This window comes from Doryrhamphus excisus, chromosome 18, assembly GCF_030265055.1.
Source record: "Doryrhamphus excisus isolate RoL2022-K1 chromosome 18, RoL_Dexc_1.0, whole genome shotgun sequence".
Classification (NCBI taxonomy): domain Eukaryota; kingdom Metazoa; phylum Chordata; class Actinopteri; order Syngnathiformes; family Syngnathidae; genus Doryrhamphus; species Doryrhamphus excisus.
In genome coordinates this window covers 14,347,211-14,368,089 of record NC_080483.1, presented here as the reverse complement: position 1 = coordinate 14,368,089, position 20,879 = coordinate 14,347,211, and the positions used below count along the sequence as shown (strand labels likewise).

The window sequence follows — 20,879 nt, the reverse complement described above, 5'->3', positions numbered from 1 at the left end:
GCCACGCTGGTATATTACAGTATATTATAATATACACTATATTTGTGCATGCTACAGTAGCTAATAACGCAGTAACAATAAACACCTCATATACTGCTTTTTCTCATACAACGTATTTATTTTACATTGAATTATTTAAGTCAATACACATAGTATAGTGATATCATTTAAAAATACTTTTTTCTGCTTCCATATATGGAAATAAAATATAATTCACGAGAAACACAAATAAATTGTGTGTACAATTATTATATTAAACCTTCATAAATTGTCCCAAGACGTAACACTGTGCATGGAGACATCTTTCATTACATACACAAAATCAAATGTAATCATTTATAAACAGTGTTGGGCAAATGACTTAATAAAATATGATTAGCTTTAGTCAGAGTTACCAAGACTCTGTTCGGGCCCTCTGCAATAATTCACATGAGGCCCTTTTGCATAGTGCCACTGCTGTAGAAGTTTAAGTTGGCAGCCACCCCGGACCCCCAAACTGAATGGGGCCCCAAGCAGTTGCCTGCCTTGCCTGGTGACCAGCAGCACCCCTTGTTTGTTACTATTTCTACTAAATAGTAATTAAGTTGGTTATTACCGGAAAACAGTGCATTACTCCCAACACTTTATAACAAAAAAATGATTCTTTTTTGATTGATTTGATTCATTTTGTCAATGAGAATCAGTCTCCCGTGCAGAACATCAGGAATGTTTTTCAGTGTCTCTGTCGGCTTTTTGTACAGTCAGGAAATCCATGATGAGCTTAGCGGCCTTTCTGGGCCGCTCCAACGCTATTGTATGACCACAGTTGTCTATCAGAGCCACCTGACAGTTGGGCACCGCGGCCTCCAGCACAGACGCTCCGGAAACATCCAAAACCTGGAACAGAGTGGACATTTAAGGCAACCTGGAATTCACAGGGCGTATTCAGTCATTATTCAGGATTCTTTCATTCATTCATTTTCTACCGCTTATCCTCACGAGGGTTGTGGGGGGGGGGGGGTGCTGGAGTCTATCCCAGCTGTCTTCGGGTGAGAGGCGGGGTCGCCAGCCAATCACAGGGCACATATAGACAAACAACCATTCACACTCACATTCATACCTATGGACAATTTGGAGTCGCCAATTAACCTAGCATGTTTTTGGAATGTGGGAGGAAACCGGAGTACCCGGAGTACTCCAGCTATAACTATAACACATTTATTGAAACACTCATGAGCATGACTGTTATTTATATGTTAAATGGCTTATTTTCTCATTTCTACTAGTGTAAAATTGGCTATAGGGGTGCTATTCTATGTCTTGAGGGCTCTAATAATATTAAAAACTGTTCGCCTGCACGGGCAACATGCAAACGCCCAGGGTGGGATTGAATTCAGGTCTCCTAGCTGTCTGCGCGCTACAGGGCAGTATAATAAAGCAAACATAAATAAATTAGCCCCGTGCCGTGTTTTTGTGTATTGTCTTTACTTTGTAGTAACTTGTATACAAAGTCTTCATTCATTTTCTACCGCTTTTCTTCACAAGGGTCGCGGGGGGTTCTGGAGCCTATCCCAGCTGTCTTCGGACGAGAGGCGGGGTACACCCTGGACTGGTGGCCAGCCAATCACAGGGCACATATAGACAAACAACCATTCACACTCACATTCATACCTATGGACAATTTGGAGTCGCTAATTAACCTAGCATGTTTTTGGAATGTGGGAGGAAACCGGAGTACCCGGAGAAAACTCACGCATGCACGGGGAGAACATGCAAACTCCACACAGAGATGGCCGAGGGTGGAATTGAACCCTGGTCTCCTAGCTGTGAGGCCTGCGGGCTAACCACTCGACCGCCGTGCCGCCCTATACAAAGTCTTGTCTAATAAAAAGAACAAATAATGTGGCAATAAAATGGATAATATGGGGAAGGTGGGAGGGCGCCAAAGGGGAGCCTCGTCACCAGAACCACCATATCTATAGAAGAAAAACCTGTCAATTATCTAAAAAATAGACTTTGACATGACTCTTTTACCTTGTCTTGTTTCCCCCAAAGAACCTGCAGAGGCGATGTGATCAAATGGAGATTTTCTTGCAGCGAATAACGAGACTTTTCATCAACCAGTTCCATAAACACTGAAGGACACACACACCGATGTCAGAAAAGTGATACCATAAGAGAAGATACCAACAAGTAAGTGGACAAACCTTCTCTATAAAAACCATTATGGTGGATCCTGTTGTCAAGGAGACCGCGCAGGACCTGACAACAAACATTCACGTGTGATGTTCAAACGCTAGCAGCAATAGCGGCGACCATAGTTGTAGTTATTAACGGTTATTTACCTGTCGAGGCAGCTTAAGTGGGGCGTAGCAGCACAGCTGCAACATCTCCTCCAGTTCTTGATGAGTGGATGGAATCAGGGGTATGGACTCCTGTTCCGGATTCTTCTCCAGCTCCCGCAGCTGGCTGATAAACTCAGAATCTGTGGGATAGACCAAACCTGGACGAGGAGGAAGAAGATGGTTTTCATGTCAGATGTTCTAAAGCTGATGGCTTTGTCTGTCAATTTTACCTGACGGGCACATCAAGGTGAGGCCAGACAGCTGAGCGGGGTAGGTGGCAGCGTACACCCCTGCAACATTACCCCCCATCGATGTCCCCACCAGGTGAAATGGTCTTTTGACCAGACCTATACTTTGCACAAACTGAAAACCAAGACTGTCTGTTATAGCAATTCCACTACACATCCAGCAGGGGGTGCTGTCGTTAAACTAAGTTGCACATCCATATTTGAATGTACAGAAGAAGTACTTGTTCAGATGCTAACAATAACAATAACAATAACAATAACATATATATTGTTATTGTTAATATATTATTATATGTTATAATATATTGTTATAATTATTATTATAATATATTGTTAATTTGTTAGAACATATATAACAATAACAAAAATATCACTGTACTATTTTTGTGGCAAAAAAAAATATTTTTCTCCTGCCAACTCTCCATGTCCTTTCTTTGCTGTGTGGGGCAGTGAAGGCGTTGTTTGGCAAATATTACAGTCAATCTAGTGTAACCTGTGTAATACAAGGACACACACCTGGTGGATTCGGGCAACCTGGCCTTGAATGCTATAGTCCTCAACGCCGGTGCGACTCGTCCCTTCATGTCCCGGCATGTCCACACACACCACATGCTGGTTTGTGGGGAGGTGCTGTTGAAGAAAACAAACACACTGACTCAAAATACAAGCAAATTGACATTTGTGTGTCTTATGAAGCTGAGCATTACCTTGACGAAGGGTAGCCACATGTCTTTGCCGGCGGAGAAGCCGTGCAGCAGTAACAATGACGGTGTTACGCCCCCTGGTGTCCCACGGCATAAATAACAGAAGCGGTAACTCCCGCTGTAGGAGTAACGGACCGTCAGCCCCAGCTTGCGATGCCAAAACCTGCAGAATGTGTTACATGAGCAAGCCTGTTTGCGTAACATAATTCTCTTTTTCCATGGTTCGGAATCAAACAAGACTTCATTCATTCCACAAAGCTGCTTACATGACAGTGACTCGACACTGTGTAAGTGTGTGTGTGTGTGTGTGTGTGTTTGCGCAGTTTTGATCAAATCCACTTGTCAATAAAACAATAAAGTCCACTACAAATCACCTTGACTAAGCTTTAAATAAAATAAAATAAAATAAAATAAAATAAAATAAAATAAAATAAAATAAAATAAAATAAAATAAAATAAAATAAAATAAAATAAAATAAAATAAAATAAAATAAAATAAAATAAAATAAAATAAAATAAAATAAAATAAAATAAAATAAAATAAGCAATTTAATAACCAATTAAATTAAATTAAATTAAAAGCTTAGTCAAGGTGATTTGTAGTGGACTTTATTGTTTGATTGACAAGTGGATTTGATCTAAACTGCGCAAACACACACACAAATTAAATTAAATTAAATTAAATTAAATTAAATTAAATTAAATTAAATTAAATTAAATTAAATTAAATTAAATTAAATTAAATTAAATTAAATTAAATTAAATTAAATTAAATTAAATTAAATTAAATTAAATTAAATTAAATTAAATTAAATTAAATTAAATTAAATTAAATTAAATTAAATTAAATTAAATTAACAAGAAGTACAATCATTACTAAAGTCATAGACATTCAGGAGCACCAACAGAACAAGAAACACACAAATTGCTGCGTTGGCTCACCAATTATATGCCTTGATGACAACACCGGGCCAGAAGCACAAGGATGTGAAGAAAGCCAAAACAGGAAGCACCAGAACGGACAGAAGTATCTTCACAGTAACGCTCTCCTCCATTGCTGCGCTGTCATTTAGAAAGCGGGGAAAAAATGACTGTGTGAATATGCAATTTAATGTCATCCACCAATCTCTGATAAGAGAAGTTGAAGTTTAGGAAGTTTATCAATTATGAACTTTTTCTATATCGGGAATGACTGAAAAGGGGAAGTTTGGGACATCTTGACATTTTTTTTGCACATTTTGATCATTGATCATTATCAATGTGTCAAACTGGCGTCAGGGGATGTGCATGCCAAATTTGTTGCATAACCTCTTCATCAAAATCCACCCAAAGGCAATGCATTTTATCAATAAATTCCAATTAAATGACATCAGAACACTTTCATGAGGGTTTTGGTTTAGGACATAAAAATATAATTCATACTATCAGACCGTGCACATTTGGACCGGCTTCCACTTAAAGCAGGATTATGCAGACTTTTATCATTAGCATGTAGCTCATCTTTTGTATGTGTGGTAGTGTCTTAATATATAACATTGGTAATGGTAATGGTTTTATTTCATTTGAACATACATCAGATTACAATTGAATGCATCCCATAATCAGTTCACAGTTCCACATGTCCAAAAGGAGTAGGAAGAAGCAAAGCTTATTAAATCCGACCCCTCCATCTGGTACTTTTACAATCAGTAACTGTTACATTTGTTCACTTCCTGCTTTCCTAATATAATTAAGTTTTTTTTTAATTTTTTTTTTTCCGTCACGTACCGACAAAATTATAATGTTAATTCATTATTTTTACAAAACCCCGGTATAGTATATAGTATAGTATAGTATATATACATTTGTTCACTTCCTGCTTTCCATAATACAGTTTTTTTTTTTTGGTTCTTTTTTTTAATAATGTACCTCACACCGAAGTACAAGGTGATATGCGCATCCAATGACATAATGGGTACCATAGTAAGTGTCAATATAGTGATCGATTCCTAAACACATTGAGTGTTTAGACTTTTTTCCTCTCATCTTGTATACTTTATATACTGTATATTTGAATTTTGTATTTTAAGGGTGTCCCTAATCTCCAATTCTTTGTAATGTTCTGATGTGGGTCATGTTTAATGTTAATTTTGGTAAAGATATTCAGTAAAGAAAAAGTCTCAAATGCCCCTGGGCCGCACTTTGGACACCTGACTGCCTCTAGCATACATACATACATACATAGAACAGTATGTATGTATATGTATACAGTACATAGATAAACACTTTAAAAGGTTATAACTATTACATTGACTAAAGCGAACAATAATGATGACTTAATGACTTAAGGTAAGATGTTCTACTGGGACACAGTTCACCATGGTCAAAGGTGACATTGTGTTGTTACGTCACCAATACAGCAAGCCTCGCGAAAAAAAGACATAAATACGAACAAAACGAAATCGATTCATTGATTATTACGATCATTATTACGATTGTGACGCCAATTTGACTTGTTGGTAGATGTAAACAGTGCAAGAGGAGAACACGTGACCACAGCACGAGCGAACAAACGTGTATAAGAACATTGACCGTGTAAGAACATTGACCGTCAATGTTAATAAATGGCTATGAATTCAGTTGTTATCACAGTTCACAGGAAGCCTCTTACCTGGGTGATTTCTCCTCAATGTGTCACCGGTGTTCCGTGTCCGCCATTGACCGCTTGTCTTCTCCCTTTACGGTTAACTTCGTCTCACCCAAATGACTCAAAAAGCTTTCATCTTCACTTAAAGGGAAAGTACAGTGCACAGTCGTGCTGCGTTCACCGGCAATGGGAAGTATTGCAGTCGTGACGTTTCAACGGCACTGAAACGAGCTTATTTTGTGTAAAACAGTAGAAAATATAGAAATCGTGTAGTAAACCGAGCCTGCTACAGTCATTAACAGTTGTAAACGTTATACAGTATATTATTGTCGGGCATACAATGTAATCGCTAAGCTGAGATCACTGACGATCTTGAACCAGTCATGTTGTCCTTTATATATCACTATATTGACAATTACTATGGTCCAATAATGGCTTTGTATGGTCATATCACCTGGTACATTATTTTAAAAAAAATGGAAAGCAGGAAGTGAACAAATGAAACAGTTACTGATCGTAAAATTAAACTGTATTATGGAAAGCAGGAAGTGAATAAATGTAACAGTTACTGCAGGCTGCATTTGTAAATAAGAATTTCTTCTTAAATTGCTTGCCTGGGTAAATAAAGGTAAAATAAATAAAAATATTGATTGTAAAAGTATCAGATGGAGGGGTAGGATTTAATAAGCTTTGCTTCTTCCTACTCCTTTTGGACAATTGTAATCTGATGCATGTTCAAATGAAATTAAACCATTACCATTACGATAGGAAATATTGAACCCCAGCTAGCCTGTTCTGCGTATTAATATGTAACACTTTTGCTATAATATTTTGCTATAATAATAAGAAAAAGATCATTGCTGTGCAGTACAGATTGTAGCTAGCTTTTACGTTAATATAAATAAAGGAGTACAAGTTGAGATAATATGTAACATATCTGAACAAATGTGTAATGCTACCTTTTAAATAAGGAATTACAAGCAAATAGTAACATTCACATAAACATATACTGCATATACCTGGCAGTTATAATAAATGCATACAATTCATTAGGGCCGTGCAAAAACCTTTGGAGGGGCAGGTGCTCAAGTTCAAGGGTGGGGGGGGGGGCACATGGAGCATGAATTTGAAACACCATAAACACAAAAAAACTTTGGGCGCTTTGGGCATCAAATGCAAAAGGAGCAGGTTCTTCAGAGCAAGAAGTAAATATTACTTTTTGAAAAGTATGTGTACTTTGTATTGTTAGTTTTTCTTTGTGCTCAGACTGAGGGAAATGTTAAACGTCATCTAAATCTTACGTTACAAGGCCACTGATGTTATAAAATCATCTTAAAACAGACTATTAATGATCTTTATGCGCTCATACAAATGAAGTCATCAACATGATGTGTTCTAGAATGGAGCTAATCTGTTACAACGACTGGAACATTCCTCAGTAAGCATTCCCGGATCCCATTGTGTGAAAATACTGACATTAAATTCTCGTTTTCGGGGCTAAAAATACCCTTCAGCGGTGTTTCTTTCAAGCTTCAGGAAATGGGTGACGCAACTGCCAAGGAACGCCGGCGAGGAAAACGTCAAAAAAGCTCACATTCCTGATGGGAGTAGGTCATTCCCACACCTTTTTGAACTAGAGCTCACATGATGGAGGTCCTCACCTTCTTAAATGCCAACAAACAAAGCCTCCTGGTTCTTTCATCAAATGGATGCTAAACCATCCTTAATTGGAGGTTTAATATGATATTCAGTTTGTTGTTATTTGATTAATTTGAACAAAAACACTTTTGACCTAAATTTTAATGTTTTTATTGTCAGAAAACATGAAAACGGGGCAAGCTCACAGCCATTTTGTGTGTTTACAATATCATTTGTGGCCAATCATACAATAATTACTCAACTACAGTACACATTTATTTATTTATTTATTATTTTTTGTTTATTTGTTTATTATTATTGGTTTATTAGCTTTATTCTGCTTATTCTTTTGTTTGTTTCTAAAATATTAACATGTGAAAAAAATACTTTTTACAATGTAATTTTTTTTTTTACTTTATGCTTCTAAAATTAAATTTTTGTCCTCAAAATATTACAATTTTGCTCTTTTTCTCTTATAAGATTACAATTTTTATTCACAAAAGATTATTACTATATTTCTGGAAAATGACTGCTCTTTTTTCATTCATATTATTTTTATTTATTTTTTTTTAGTTTTGTTGTTTAATTTTAGAATGTGCTGAGAACCAATTAAAAAAAAACACACAAATGGCTCCCATGTCGCACTTTGGACATCCTTGCTCTAGTGAAATAGTTTAGGGGACTATTGAGTTCTGCAAAGTATCTGAAAAGAAATGAAATGTCAGATAATCAGAATAATGCATCAAAAAGTAGCGAAACCAAAAACTACTTGCAGAAAAGTCCAACAAGTACATAGCACCCAGGGTTGAAAACATGATATAGTATACTGTAATCACTCTATTACAGCTTAGTCACATTAGGTCCAGTTTTTTAGAAGTTTAAACCTTCTTCATGTCTGCTATAAATAAATCTGCTCTGCAAAACCAAACCAGTTTCTTTTCTCGATGTTACATTTTCTTGCTCAACTGGATCACATCAACGTCAAACGTATAAAAGTCGATACATCAGCTCAGCTCGTCTTTAAGTACTTTGGAAGATCTCCAACTCCATAATACCAAATAGCCACTACAGTCATTATAACTATGTGTCATTTGTATGTAAAGCAGTCATGCTAAGCAACAGGAAGTGAATATTTATTTTGTGCGTCAGTGCTGGCAGGGTGTATCCAGGCTTTGTCCGCATCTCCAGCAGCAGTAGTGATCAGTATGCCATGTTCTTCCATCTTCTGTGGTGTGAAAAGACTTGCTGAAGATCAGCTGAGGAACAATACAGAAAGACGCCGTTAGTAAGAGATTAGCATAAGCTATCATTTCAGGTATAAGTTATTGTACTTTGCTGCGAGATGGTCAAGTGGTTAAGGGCTTGCACTTAAGTTCCAATGCACCCATGTGGGTTTGAATCCACACAGGAAGACGCCTCACCTCATCGCAGCCGGAACACCGCGGCCAGACGCTCTGACAGTAGTGTCGCCCGCACAGCAGTCTCTGATTGGACCAGAAGTAGACCAAGTCCGCGAGTCCGTCTCCGCACTCAGAACACACAAAGCAGGTGGGATGCCATTGGGCGCCATGGTAACCTGCACGCTCTGCAAAAACTGCCGGACTCTCTGTGGAAACCTCACTTTGGCAACCAGTGCAGTGCTGAAGGACCAACGAGGAGAAGATACCATTAGGTAAAAAGAAAGGTAATAAAATAAGAAATATTATATATCATTTTATTGACGTACATATTTACGAGTTTTTGCGCCATGATCTGCGCCATTAGTGGATCTATCAGAAGAAGCGGTGCTGTTTTCTGTCGGGTTGGGAATTTGATGCTCCACAACATCTTTGGCTTCCTTCATGGACCTTTGAACGGCCGCCTCCCTCAGAGCTCCACCCTCAGCAGGTAGAGCCACCTCCCCAACCCCCAGCACCTCCTTTTTGTAGTGCTTCACAAACACCAGCATGGAGGAAATCTACAACAGGAAATGGAGGTCAACTTGATGATGATCACTCATAGCGTACTCGACGCTTACCTCTTCATCACTGGCCAGGCTTTGACACTTCATGGGGTCTTGGTCGTAGGCAGGAAGTTGGCTTAGGATCTGCCTGCGACGCCGCAACGCCCCTCCGGTGCCAGAGACCGGACGCTGGCTCTCTGGCATCAGCTCCATGTACTGCTTGGCCTGAGGGGGCGACCAATGTTAAGTTCTCAATTGAATTAGACACATGGTATTCCACAGGGGTCTATTGTTGAACCGCTATTATTTTAACTTTAACTGAATTATCATCAAGTTCAACTTCTCCATAAGACGTACATTATGAATATTAACAGAAGCAATATTTATGTGAATTCATAACAATATCAAGGTCGTGGAGTCTAATGAAAAAGCTAGCATCTCAGCTTTCTGTGACCTTAGCTATAGCATTTTTCCGGTGCCAGAGACCGGACGGGGTGACCAATCTTAAGTTCTCAATTGAATTGGACACATGGCATTCCACAGGGGTCTATTGTTGAACCGCTATTATTTTAACTTTAACTGAATTATCATCAAGTTCAACTTCCCCATAAGTCGTACATTATGAATATTAAAAGAAGCAATACTTATGTGAATTCATAACAATATCAAGGTCATGGCGTCGAATGAAAAAGCTAGCATCTCAGCTTTCTGTGACCTTAGCTATAGCATTTTTCGGGTGCCAGAGACCGGACGCTGGCTCTCTGGCATCAGCTCCATGTACTGCTTGGCCTGAGGGGGTGACCAATCTTAAGTTCTCAATTGAATTGGACACATGGCATTCCACAGGGGTCTATTGTTGAACCGCTATCATTTTAACTTTAACTGAAGTATCATCAAGTACAACTATGATGTACATTACGAATATTACGAATATTAAAAGAAGCATTACTTATGCGAATTCAGAACAATATCAAGGTCATGGCGTCGAATGAAAAACCTAGCATCTCAGCTTAGCTATAGCATTTTTCTGCATCCAAACAGCATGGCCCTGTATGGTGTATCCACCCATAGTGTGACTGTGGCCCTCCACCCCACTGTGGTTTGTGAGTTCCTCATCAGGCCCGCAGGAGACTTACTTAGTAACTTAATAGTCTAAAGCTTCACAACAGCACATCATTTTTTGATTTGTGAATGAGAAACACATTTCTCTTGACACGTTACACCCACAGCGACACCCCCCCCCACCCACCTCCATCTGAACTGCAACCCGCTATCACGATAATAGGCTGTGAAACCCGAAGCAGACTTTAATGGAAAGCAGACTCCGCTGAACTTGTGTAAATTCCTTCAAGACGTCAACAAGCTAACTAATGTTCCATATTTAAATCAGAGGATGAGGACTTCATTATTGGAACACGCAAGGTTATCGTACATGGGTAGGTTAGCTTTGGTGAAGACTTCAAATGTTGTCCTCGATGTTTTCTACATTAGCTCAGGAGAAAACGATAAACTGTCTTTGGTTTGAACGCATGTATCAATGTATTGTTTGTGCTTATGTTAAATTGTCTTCTCTGTAAGTTATGTTTGGTAAAGATTCGAAATGGTCTTAACTTAACTAAAATACATTCTCAAGTCATGAACGGTCAATTCTAACCAAAACGGATGCTAACCAAATGACTTTTTTCTCAAAAAAATAATATAAATCCAAAAATGTTCCCACTAAACATGTTTTTATAGTTTTACAGTTATGTTAAATTGTCTTCTCTGTCAGTTATGTTTGGTAAAGATCAAAATGGTCTTAACTTAACTAAAATACATTCTCAACTCATGAACGGCCAATTCTAACCAAAACGGATGCTAACCAAGAAAAATACCAAGAAATAATATAAATCCAATGAACCCGTTCCAGAAAACCAAAAATGTTCCCACTAAACATGTTTTTATAGTTTTACAGTTATGTTAAATTGTCTTCTCTGTAAGTTATGTTTGGTAAAGATTCGAAATGGTGTTAACTAAAATACATTCTCAACTCATGAACGGCCAATTCTAACCAAAACGGATGCTAACCAAATAAGTTTTTCCTCTAAGAAATAATATAAATCCAATGAACCCGCTCCAGAAAACCAAAAATGTTCCCACTAAACATGTTTTTATAGTTTTACAGTTATTGTTATATGTGCAGAAAACACGTAAAAATATAAATACACATAAATTACTGTGTATGTTTTCCACAGTGTTTTCAGTCCGTTGTGTGATACATACACAGTACACAGTAAAGGACAGTCGACAACGCACGGTGATACGACGGGACGGAAAAATGTGTACACAAAACCGAGGCAAAATTTTGGCGTGTATTTTTGGCATTAACTGAAAAACATGCTAACCGGGGCGGACGCTCACCGAGGTTCCACAGGTTAGGGTTAGGGGTTAGGGGTTGGGTATAGGGGTGAAGGAGGCTTTGATAGCTGCTATCATATGCAAATTACTCGAGAACGGTACGTCCTATCAAGATGAACCCAAGGCCGACCCCTCCCCCCCATATATGGGCACAAGCTTTCGTTTGGGACCACCTCTGACCTCCTGTGACCACCGGAAGTGGGCATAATTGTCCAAAAACGTCCGTATAACGGCCGTATCTCGAGAACCGGAAGTCGTACAGTGTCGCGGGTGGTCTAGGGTTAGGGTCAGGGTCATCCATCGTTATATCGTGGTTCGAATATCACTCCTTCACTATATCGGGGTTTTTCTAAAAATAATGAATTAACATTAAAATTTTGTCGGTATGTGATGAAAAAAAAACAATTAAAAAATAATAATAATTAAAAAAAACAAAAAACATAATTATATTAGGAAGGCAGGAAGTGAACAAATTATGTCCCATTATGTCATTGTATAGTCATATCACTACGTACTTTGGTACGTGACAAAAACAACCCAACTTAAACTACATTATGAAAGCAGGAAGTGAACAAATGTAACAGTTACTGATTGTAAAAGTACCAGATGGAGGGGTAGGATTTAATAAGCTTTGCTTCTTCCTACTCCTTTTGGACATGTGGAACTGTGAACTGATTATGTGATGCATTCAATTGTAATCTGATGCATGTTCAAATGAAATTAAACCATTACTATAACACATACTGTATGTTAGGTCCATTGAAGACTACAGTACATAAGTATAAGTATAAATGTGTAAAATAAACGTGTATGATATACAATGTGTAAAATAAAAGGTGGTTAAGAGAGGTGTTACTGTGTCCATTAGGCTTGAAAAACTTAGACCATCACCCCCATTTCAGTGTTGTTTTTTCCCAGATTTAGCTTGTTGTGATTCTATGTGACTGTTATCTACGTAGGTTATGGACAGACTTGTTGTGGATGATGTCAAGATGGTGATGGTGTCCTTGTGCGAGAAGTGTAAAAAAGAAGAAGTCTCTTCACCAGTTTCTGGTTGAGGCCGGCCGGCGCCCAGTCGTAGGTGGTGGTGTTGAAGGTGGGGTCTTTGCGCGACACCACAGGATTGGTCACAATCATGCGGTTCCTCTTGTACAGGCGAAGGCCACCGCCCCCTTTGACCTTCGCCGTCAGGTGAGCGGAGGGCGAGTCAGCAAGCAGGCGACCCATCTGCTGGTCGTCATCGATGTGGGTACCGGGGGCGTGGTCCACTGAGCTGCAACCGCATCCCACGCAGACTTTCCTGCACGCAACGTGATGATTAGCTGGTGGAGGTGTACCTTATGGTGCTTTTAACCTTACCTCCAAGAATCATTAGCTTGTGGAGGTGTATCTTATGGTGCTTTTGACCTTACCTCCAAGAATCATTAGCTGGTGGAGGTGTACCTTATGGTGCTTTTAGCCTTACCTCCAAGAATCATTAGCTGGTGGAGGTGTACCTTATGGTGCTTTTGACCTTACCTCCAAGAATCATTACCTGGTGGAGGTGTACCTTATGGTGCTTTTGACCTTACCTCCAAGAATGAGGCTTTAAACCAGAGCAGCCTTCCTTGCAAATCAGACACACAGCTGGAGATGCTGCACTCGACTGCACTGACATCTGTTGAGCAAAACATACAGGTCTCACTTTACAGCAAGGTACAGTAAGTAAGGTACAAATATTATAGAGCATGGTTATGGTTACTAAATAACTAATGAGTAGAGTAGTTACTGAGGAATTAAGGCACATCAATTTAGAGTAGTTACTGAGGAACTAATGAACTAACGACTAAAGCACATACATTTAGAGTAGTTACTGGTGAACTAATGACTGGGGTCATCACTTTAGAGTAGTTACTGATGAACTAATGACTGAGGTACATCAGTTTAGAGTAGTTACTGCTGAACTAATGTCTACGGTACATACATTTAGAGTAGTTATTGATGAACTAAAGACTAAGGCACATCCATTTAGAGTGGTTACTGAATAACAAAGGCACATACATTTAGAATAGTTACTAATGAACTAATGACTGAGGCACATCAATTTAGAGTAGTTACTGATGAACTAATGACTGAGGTACATCAGTTTAGAGTGGTTACTGCTGAACTAATGTCTACGGTACATACATTTAGAGTAGTTATTGATGAACTAATGACTAAGGCACGTCAATTTAGAGTGGTTACTGAATAACAAAGACACATACATTTAGAATAGTTACTAATGAACTAATGACTGAGGCACATCAATTTAGAGTAGTTACTGATTAACTAACCACTAAGGCACATACATTTAGAGTAGTTGCTGATGAACTAATGACTAATGCACATCTATTTAGAGTAGTTACTGATGAACTAACGTCTATGGTACGTGCATGTAGAGTAGTTGCTGATGAACTAATGACTAAGGCACATCGATTTAGAGTAGTTACTGATGAACCAATGGCTAAGACACATTGATTTAGAGTAGTTACTGATAAACTAATGACCAAGGTACATACATTTAGAATAGTTACTGAGAAACTAAGGGATAGGTTAGATAATAACTAATTAGAGTAGTTACTGCAGAACTAACTAGGAACTAATGACTAAGGCACATAAATTTAGAGTGGTTACCGAGGAACAAAGGCACATACATTTAGAACAGTTACTGAGGAACTAATGACAAAGGCACATACATCAAGAGTAGTTACTGTGGAACTAATGACAAACTAATGACTAAGGGGCATACATTTAGAGTAGTAATTGAGGAACTGATGAGTAGTCTACTCTACTACTAGTAGTAGAGTAGACTAATACAGTTCTTTTGGATGAAAAAAGCAATTGTGTTGATTGACACTTTTGGAGCTGCTAGCTAGCTAACAAGGATTTGAGTTGAGAGCATTTGCAGCGTTTTAGCATGTGAAACACGTCAAATCACTTTGAAATCATCACGTAAGACCTGGGATGACAGACAGTTGGCCTCGCCGCCTGCTCGCCTGTCATCGGCTTTTATCAACACGTCCATTCGACATTCTGATGTTAGCATGGCGCTCCAGTTCATCCCAGAGGAGCCTGGTGGGCTTTGGGTCAGGACTTTGGAGTCGTGTCATGTTGACACAGGAATAGCAGCATAAGTGCATACAAGCGTATGTTGTTGTTTTTTTCAGCTGTGTAACATTTTCAGAAGTTTATGTTACTTAAAATTCTGTCACCAGAAGAGACGTGAGCTTCATTACACAGCCAGGGAATACTGATGAGGACAATGTGGCTGACACTTGGGATGCTGCTGTTGTTACAATGTACTTATTACTAACCAACCCCTAGCTAGATGGTCCACCTCGTGTTGATGTCCTCGTGTAGAATAAAATGCATACGGTATCATATGACATATAATAAAATAACATCAAGAGGGGGCGGCACGGCGGTCAAGTGGTGAGCACACAGACCTCACAGCTAGGAGACCAGGGTTCAATTCCACCCTCGGCCATCTCTGTGTGGAGTTTGCATGTTCTCCCCGTGCATGCGTGGGTTTTCTCCGGGTACTCCGGTTTCCTCCCACATTCCAAAAACATGCTAGGTTAATTAGCGACTCCAAATTGTCCATAGGTATGAATGTGAGTGTGAATGGTTGTTTGTCTATATGTGCCCTGTGATTGGCTGGCCACCAGTCCAGGGTGTACGTAGAAGACAGCTGGGATAGGCTCCAGCACTCCCCGCGACCCTCGTGAGGATAAGCAGCAGAAAATGAATGACTGAATGAATATTGTGTAGGTTGCACAGCGGTCGAGTGGTTAGCGTGCAGACCTCACAGCTAGGAGACCTGGATTCAATTCCACCCTCGGCCATCTCTGTGTGGAGTTTGCATGTTCTCCCCGTGCATGCGTGGTTTTTCTCCGGGTACTCCGGTTTCCTCCCACATTCCAAAAACATGCTAGGTTGATTAGCGACTCCAAATTGTCCATAGGTATGAATGTGAGTGTGAATGGTTGTTTGTCTATATGTGCCCTGTAATTGGCTGGCCACCAGTCCAGGGTGTACCCCACCTCTCGCCCCAAGACAGCTCATTAGTATTGAAGCGACACGAAAAACACATTAAAGCTGTATAAATTCCAACATCAAGGCTACCAATACACTTTTGTGCTATTATTTATCTGAAAATACCAAAATATGAGACCTTTAAGTAGCTGAGAATCGCAAGGAAACACTACCAGTCACTAAGAAATGCATTTTGGAGAAAGAGGGGGACGTCGTCTATATTTAGGAGTGAGATAAGGCCAGTTTGACTTGGCTCAGTCATTCCAAACACGCCGGCTATGTGAAGAAAAAAGTGCAGGAAATGCTAATGAGATAAGAAGCACGGAGGTCACCGAGTCGCAACGCTGACAAAAGTACCAGCGAGCTCGAACAATCAACATCATAATAAGTCAATATAGAGTATTTAAAGGGAAAGCACATCTGGATCAGTGAATGCTGTGTGTTATTTCCATCCTGGTGATGGTACTATTTCCAAAACAGGGGCTAAACCCGTGACAGGTGATACTGATCCATCAGGTAATCTACTGCTTGGGGGAGCGTGTGACCTATTGAGGGATGAACTTGGCGGCCGGATGAGACAGAGAGGAGGGCCAACGTCATTGTGATCATGTATGGAATAGCGGACACCCGTACTAAACACCGGAGGACATTGACGCCGCCTGACAGCCAAGTCATGAAAACACAAACAAATCATTTCCTGGCAACCCCGAACTCCAACATTTTATGAGTCTTTTGTACTACTGCACTGCATCACACTGAGAGGCGTTTCTAATATCACCGCTAAAATATTACAAACATCTCTGTGTAACATGCAGGGCCGTTTAAAGACATATTGTTAAATGAACCGCTCTCAGAAGTGAGTATTATTATCTACTATTGGATCTTAATTACAGGGTGTACCTAATGAAGTGAGCCTAGTTTGTCACATGTGATAGGCTGCTTTTGAACAAATATGCAAATATGCAACATTTACTACTAAAGACAGTGTCGAAACTTTTTCTACCAAAGGCCAAATAAAAGGATGTTGGACTACTTTGGTACATTGTGTACTTTAAAGATGCAAATTTGTGAACATTTGTTCACTTCCTGCTTTCCTAATGTAGTTTAAGTTGGGGGTTTTTTGTCACGTACCAAAGTACGAGGTGATATGACTATACAATGACATAATGGGACATAATTTGTTCACATCCTGCCTTCCTAATATAATTAAGTTTTTTGTTTTTTTTTATTATTATTATTAAAAAAAAAAATTCAGCACGTACCGACAAAATTTTAATGTTAATTCATTATTTTTAGAAAACCCCCAATATAGTGACGGAGTGATATTCGAACCACGATATAACGATGGAAGAACCCTAACCCACATTTGTTCACTTCCTGCTTTCCTAATATAGTTTAAGGTTTTTTTTCTTTTAATTTAATTTTTGTGACGTACCGAAGTACGAGTTGATATGAGCATCCAATGACATAATGTGTACCATAGTAACTGTCAATATAGTGATATATATAGCATTTATAAGACGCTCTGGAATATAAGTCGCAGGAACAGCCAACCTAGGAAAAAAAGTGTGACTTATGGTCCGGAAAATACGGTAATTCTCTCAGGAAATTATTAAATAATAATGTATTACCTTTAATGGTAATGGTTTTATTTCATTTGAACATGCATCAGATTACAATTGAATGCATCACATAATCAGTTCACAGTTCCACATGTCCAAAAGGAGTAGGAAGAAGCAAAGCTTATTAAATCCTACCCCTCCATCTGGTATTTTTACAATCAGTAACTGTTACATTTGTTCACTTCCTGCTTTCCTAATGTAATTTAAGTTTGTTTTTTTTGTCACGTACCAAAGTACGAGGTGGTATGACTATACAATGACATAATTGGTCCCATAGTAACTGTCAATATAGTGATATATGTAGCACATCAAGCACTGAATCCATTCCATAGTTTGATTCCACATACTGAAATGCTATGGCTTTTTAACGTAGTCCTAGCATATAAGTGTTTCAAATGTACTTCTTCCCTGAGATCATATTTCTCCTCTCTTGTAGAGAAGTATTGGATGACATTTTTAGCTAATTGGTTATTTTTATGCATTATTCTAGCTGTTTGAAGACTAACTATATCAAAATCAATATAAATCATATATATCCAAATCTAATGTAGGATATGCTACAATATCTGAACAAATCATTCATTTTCTACAGCTTATCCTCATGAGGGTTGCGGGCATGCTGGAGCCTACCCCAGCTGTCTTCACCAGCCAATCACAGGGCACATATAGACAAACAACCATTCACACTCACATTCATACCTATGGACAATTTGGAGTCGCCAATTAACCTAGCATGTTTTTGGAATGTGGGAGGAAACCGGAGCACCCGGAGAAAACCCACACAAACTCCACACAGAGATGCCAGAGAGGGGAATCGAACCTGGGTCTCTTAACTGTGTGGCCTGGGTGCTATCCACTCGTCCCTTAGCCACAGTTGTAGAACATTTTTGAGTGGCCAGAAATAAAAATATGAATGCAAACATTGCTTATGAAAAAGCATGCATGTGAGGTTGTGTCGCTATGGAAACAGACAGCAACAAGAAGCTGTTCAAACAGCGGTAAAGTTCACGTGACCCCTCCGACCCCTAAATTGACAGCTGTGGATGTGTGTGTGTGTGTCCTACCTTGTCCACGGCAGCGTTCACATCCATGCTCAGCAGCGTCCTCCTCGACTCTGACTTGAAATTCCTCTCAAGCACACTTCCTGTCTGTGTGACCCGCCCACCTCCACTTCTCTCTCTCTCTCTTTCTCTTTCACTCGTCCGATGCCTCCACCCTCCTCCCGCCAACCACAACTGGGCAGGTTTGTTCACCTCCTGACTCTGTTCCAGCCCGCCTGGCGGTGGAGGAATGCGTCTCCTAGCAACAGTTGCACAGCTGCTCCTTCGCTCACCTCTGGTTGGGACATTTTACGTGGACAAAGAATTCATGTTGGACTTCTAACTTTTGCTGCCAAGTCTCTCCTGTTCACACTCTGTTAGCCAATAAGAGGAAGCCTGGAAAAAAATGTATCCACCAATAGAAAAACGATAGTCCTCCTCCTTCTCCTCCTCTTAAAACATGTGGACCACAGAATGGCACTCATTAGCGTGTAGACCTCTGCCAAGGCCACACGGTCCTAATTCAGCATAAATCAATGTTGTGAGGAACAATATGTCACCCTCACTTTGCAGCAGGCATTTTACTAATCCCATCATGGGACATTAATATAGAAAGTCAACTTTAGAGTAGTCAGTGTACAGCTTGAATAACAGTGTAGATTTACTATGCACTGAAAATGAGTCGGGCTGCACGGCGGTCGAGTGGTTAGCGCGCAGACCTGAGACCTGAGTTCAATTCCACCCTTGGCCATCTCTGTGTGGAGTTTGCATGTTCTCCCCGTGCATGCGTGGGTTTTCTACTCCGGTTTCCTCCCACATTCCAAAAACATGCTAGCTTAATTGGCGACTCCAAATTTGTCCATAGGTATGAATGTGAGTGTGAATGGTTGTTTGTCTACATGTGCCCTGTGATTGGCTGGCCACCAGTCCAGGGTGTACCCCACCTCTTGCCCGAAGACAGCTGGGATAGGCTCCAGCACCCTGCGACCCTCGTTAAAATAAGCGGTAGAAAATGAATGAATATGATATTGTGTAGGTTGCACAACGGTCGAGTGGTTAGTGTGCAGACCTCACAACTTGGAGACCTGGGTTCAATTCCACCCTTTTTATGACCGCCTACATACAGTTTTTAATATTATTAGAGCCCTCTAGACATAGAATAGCACCCCTATGTCCACTTTTACACTAGTAGAAATGAGAAAATAAGCAATTTAACATATAAATAATTGTGCTGTGTTTCCATAAATGTGTTGTAGTTATAGCTGGAGTACTCCGGGTACTCCGGTTTCCTCCCACATTCCGAAAACATGCTAGGTTAATTGGCGACTCCAAATTGTCCATAGGCATGAATGTGAGTGTGAATGGTTGTTTGTCTATATGTGCCCTGTGATTGGCTGGCCACCAGTCCAGGGTGTACCCCGCCTTTCGCACGAAGACAGCTGGGATAGGCTCCAGCATCCTCACGACCCCCCTAGTGAGGATAAGCAGTAGAAAATGAATGAATGAATGTTTCGAGTTTTGGACTCCTATAGAGCAGCTTCACATGATAACCTACACAGGAAGCTTTCCAAATCTTCGAGAATCTGCACCTATTCTAGCTGTATTTTTTTGGCTTTCCAATTAATTAAAATTGTCTGTTTTAATTTAGTGGGCACGCCCACTCCTCTGTGATTGCTTACACTCTGTGCCCCCCCGCCTACCCCCGCGACCCTAGTGATAAGCGGTCGAAAATGAATGAATGAAAATGAGTCAGCACACACCCGTTATTGGCTAACTAGCTGGTAACACACATTTCCATGTTATGTCCAAAGTGTGACTATTTAGTAGGAGCACCATTCTGATCAATAGCAAAGCCTTAATCATCTTGGACATGAAAATTCAGATTATTTGAATACTTTTCCACTCTACTATGATGACATCACTGGTGGAGATGACATACCGGGCCACTCCATCATATCCATTTTCTTCAGCAAGGCACTTGAAGGTGTTGTTTGGGCTCCTGATGATGATGATGATGTTGAAAAACTGCCCTGCAGCCCGGTTTCCCAAGAAAGGTGGTCATCCTGTGCTTCGATAAAAGTAATAAATACAATTCCTTCATTAATTTCACTTTTAAAAGAGCATCCAGAACAGCAACAAAGACTTGTATCATAGTTTTGACCTTTTTTCGCATGCTCAGCATAAACCGCTTTGACCAATAATATGAATTGCATGTGGTTGACCACAGTCTCACACAAATACACGCTGCAGCGTCAGCACTGGGGTGTTGGCAGAGGACCTCGTGG

At 39.8% G+C, this 20,879-nt stretch overlaps 2 protein-coding genes across 3 annotated transcripts; both read right to left on the bottom strand.

The window, feature by feature from the left end:
• Positions 1 to 105: 105 nt before the first annotated feature.
• LOC131106116 (monoacylglycerol lipase abhd6-B-like) lies at positions 106 to 6,044 on the bottom strand. Its single transcript, XM_058054893.1, has 9 exons — positions 5,927 to 6,044; positions 4,219 to 4,338; positions 3,280 to 3,439; positions 3,089 to 3,202; positions 2,555 to 2,687; positions 2,325 to 2,482; positions 2,187 to 2,241; positions 2,014 to 2,114; positions 106 to 876 (listed from the first exon to the last, which is right to left on the bottom strand). Exons 2-9 carry the CDS (start codon positions 4,329 to 4,331, stop codon positions 700 to 702), a joined length of 1,011 nt encoding a protein of 336 aa, XP_057910876.1. The 5' UTR covers positions 4,332 to 4,338; positions 5,927 to 6,044; the 3' UTR covers positions 106 to 699.
• A 1,753-nt stretch (positions 6,045 to 7,797) lies between these two features.
• On the bottom strand, positions 7,798 to 20,788 carry lmcd1 (LIM and cysteine-rich domains 1). 2 transcript variants are annotated; one of them, XM_058054855.1, is made up of 8 exons: positions 20,534 to 20,788; positions 18,619 to 18,889; positions 13,451 to 13,536; positions 12,924 to 13,179; positions 9,558 to 9,707; positions 9,267 to 9,497; positions 8,962 to 9,180; positions 7,798 to 8,796 (listed from the first exon to the last, which is right to left on the bottom strand). In XM_058054855.1, the coding sequence occupies exons 2-8, from the start codon at positions 18,643 to 18,645 to the stop codon at positions 8,686 to 8,688; spliced, it is 1,080 nt and encodes a 359-aa protein (XP_057910838.1). In that variant the 5' UTR covers positions 18,646 to 18,889; positions 20,534 to 20,788; the 3' UTR covers positions 7,798 to 8,685. The 2 variants fall into 2 exon arrangements, with proteins under 2 accessions (XP_057910838.1, XP_057910839.1); XM_058054856.1 differs by lacking the exon at positions 20,534 to 20,788 and having other exon boundaries at positions 18,619 to 18,890.
• Between the last annotated feature and the right edge of the window lie 91 nt (positions 20,789 to 20,879).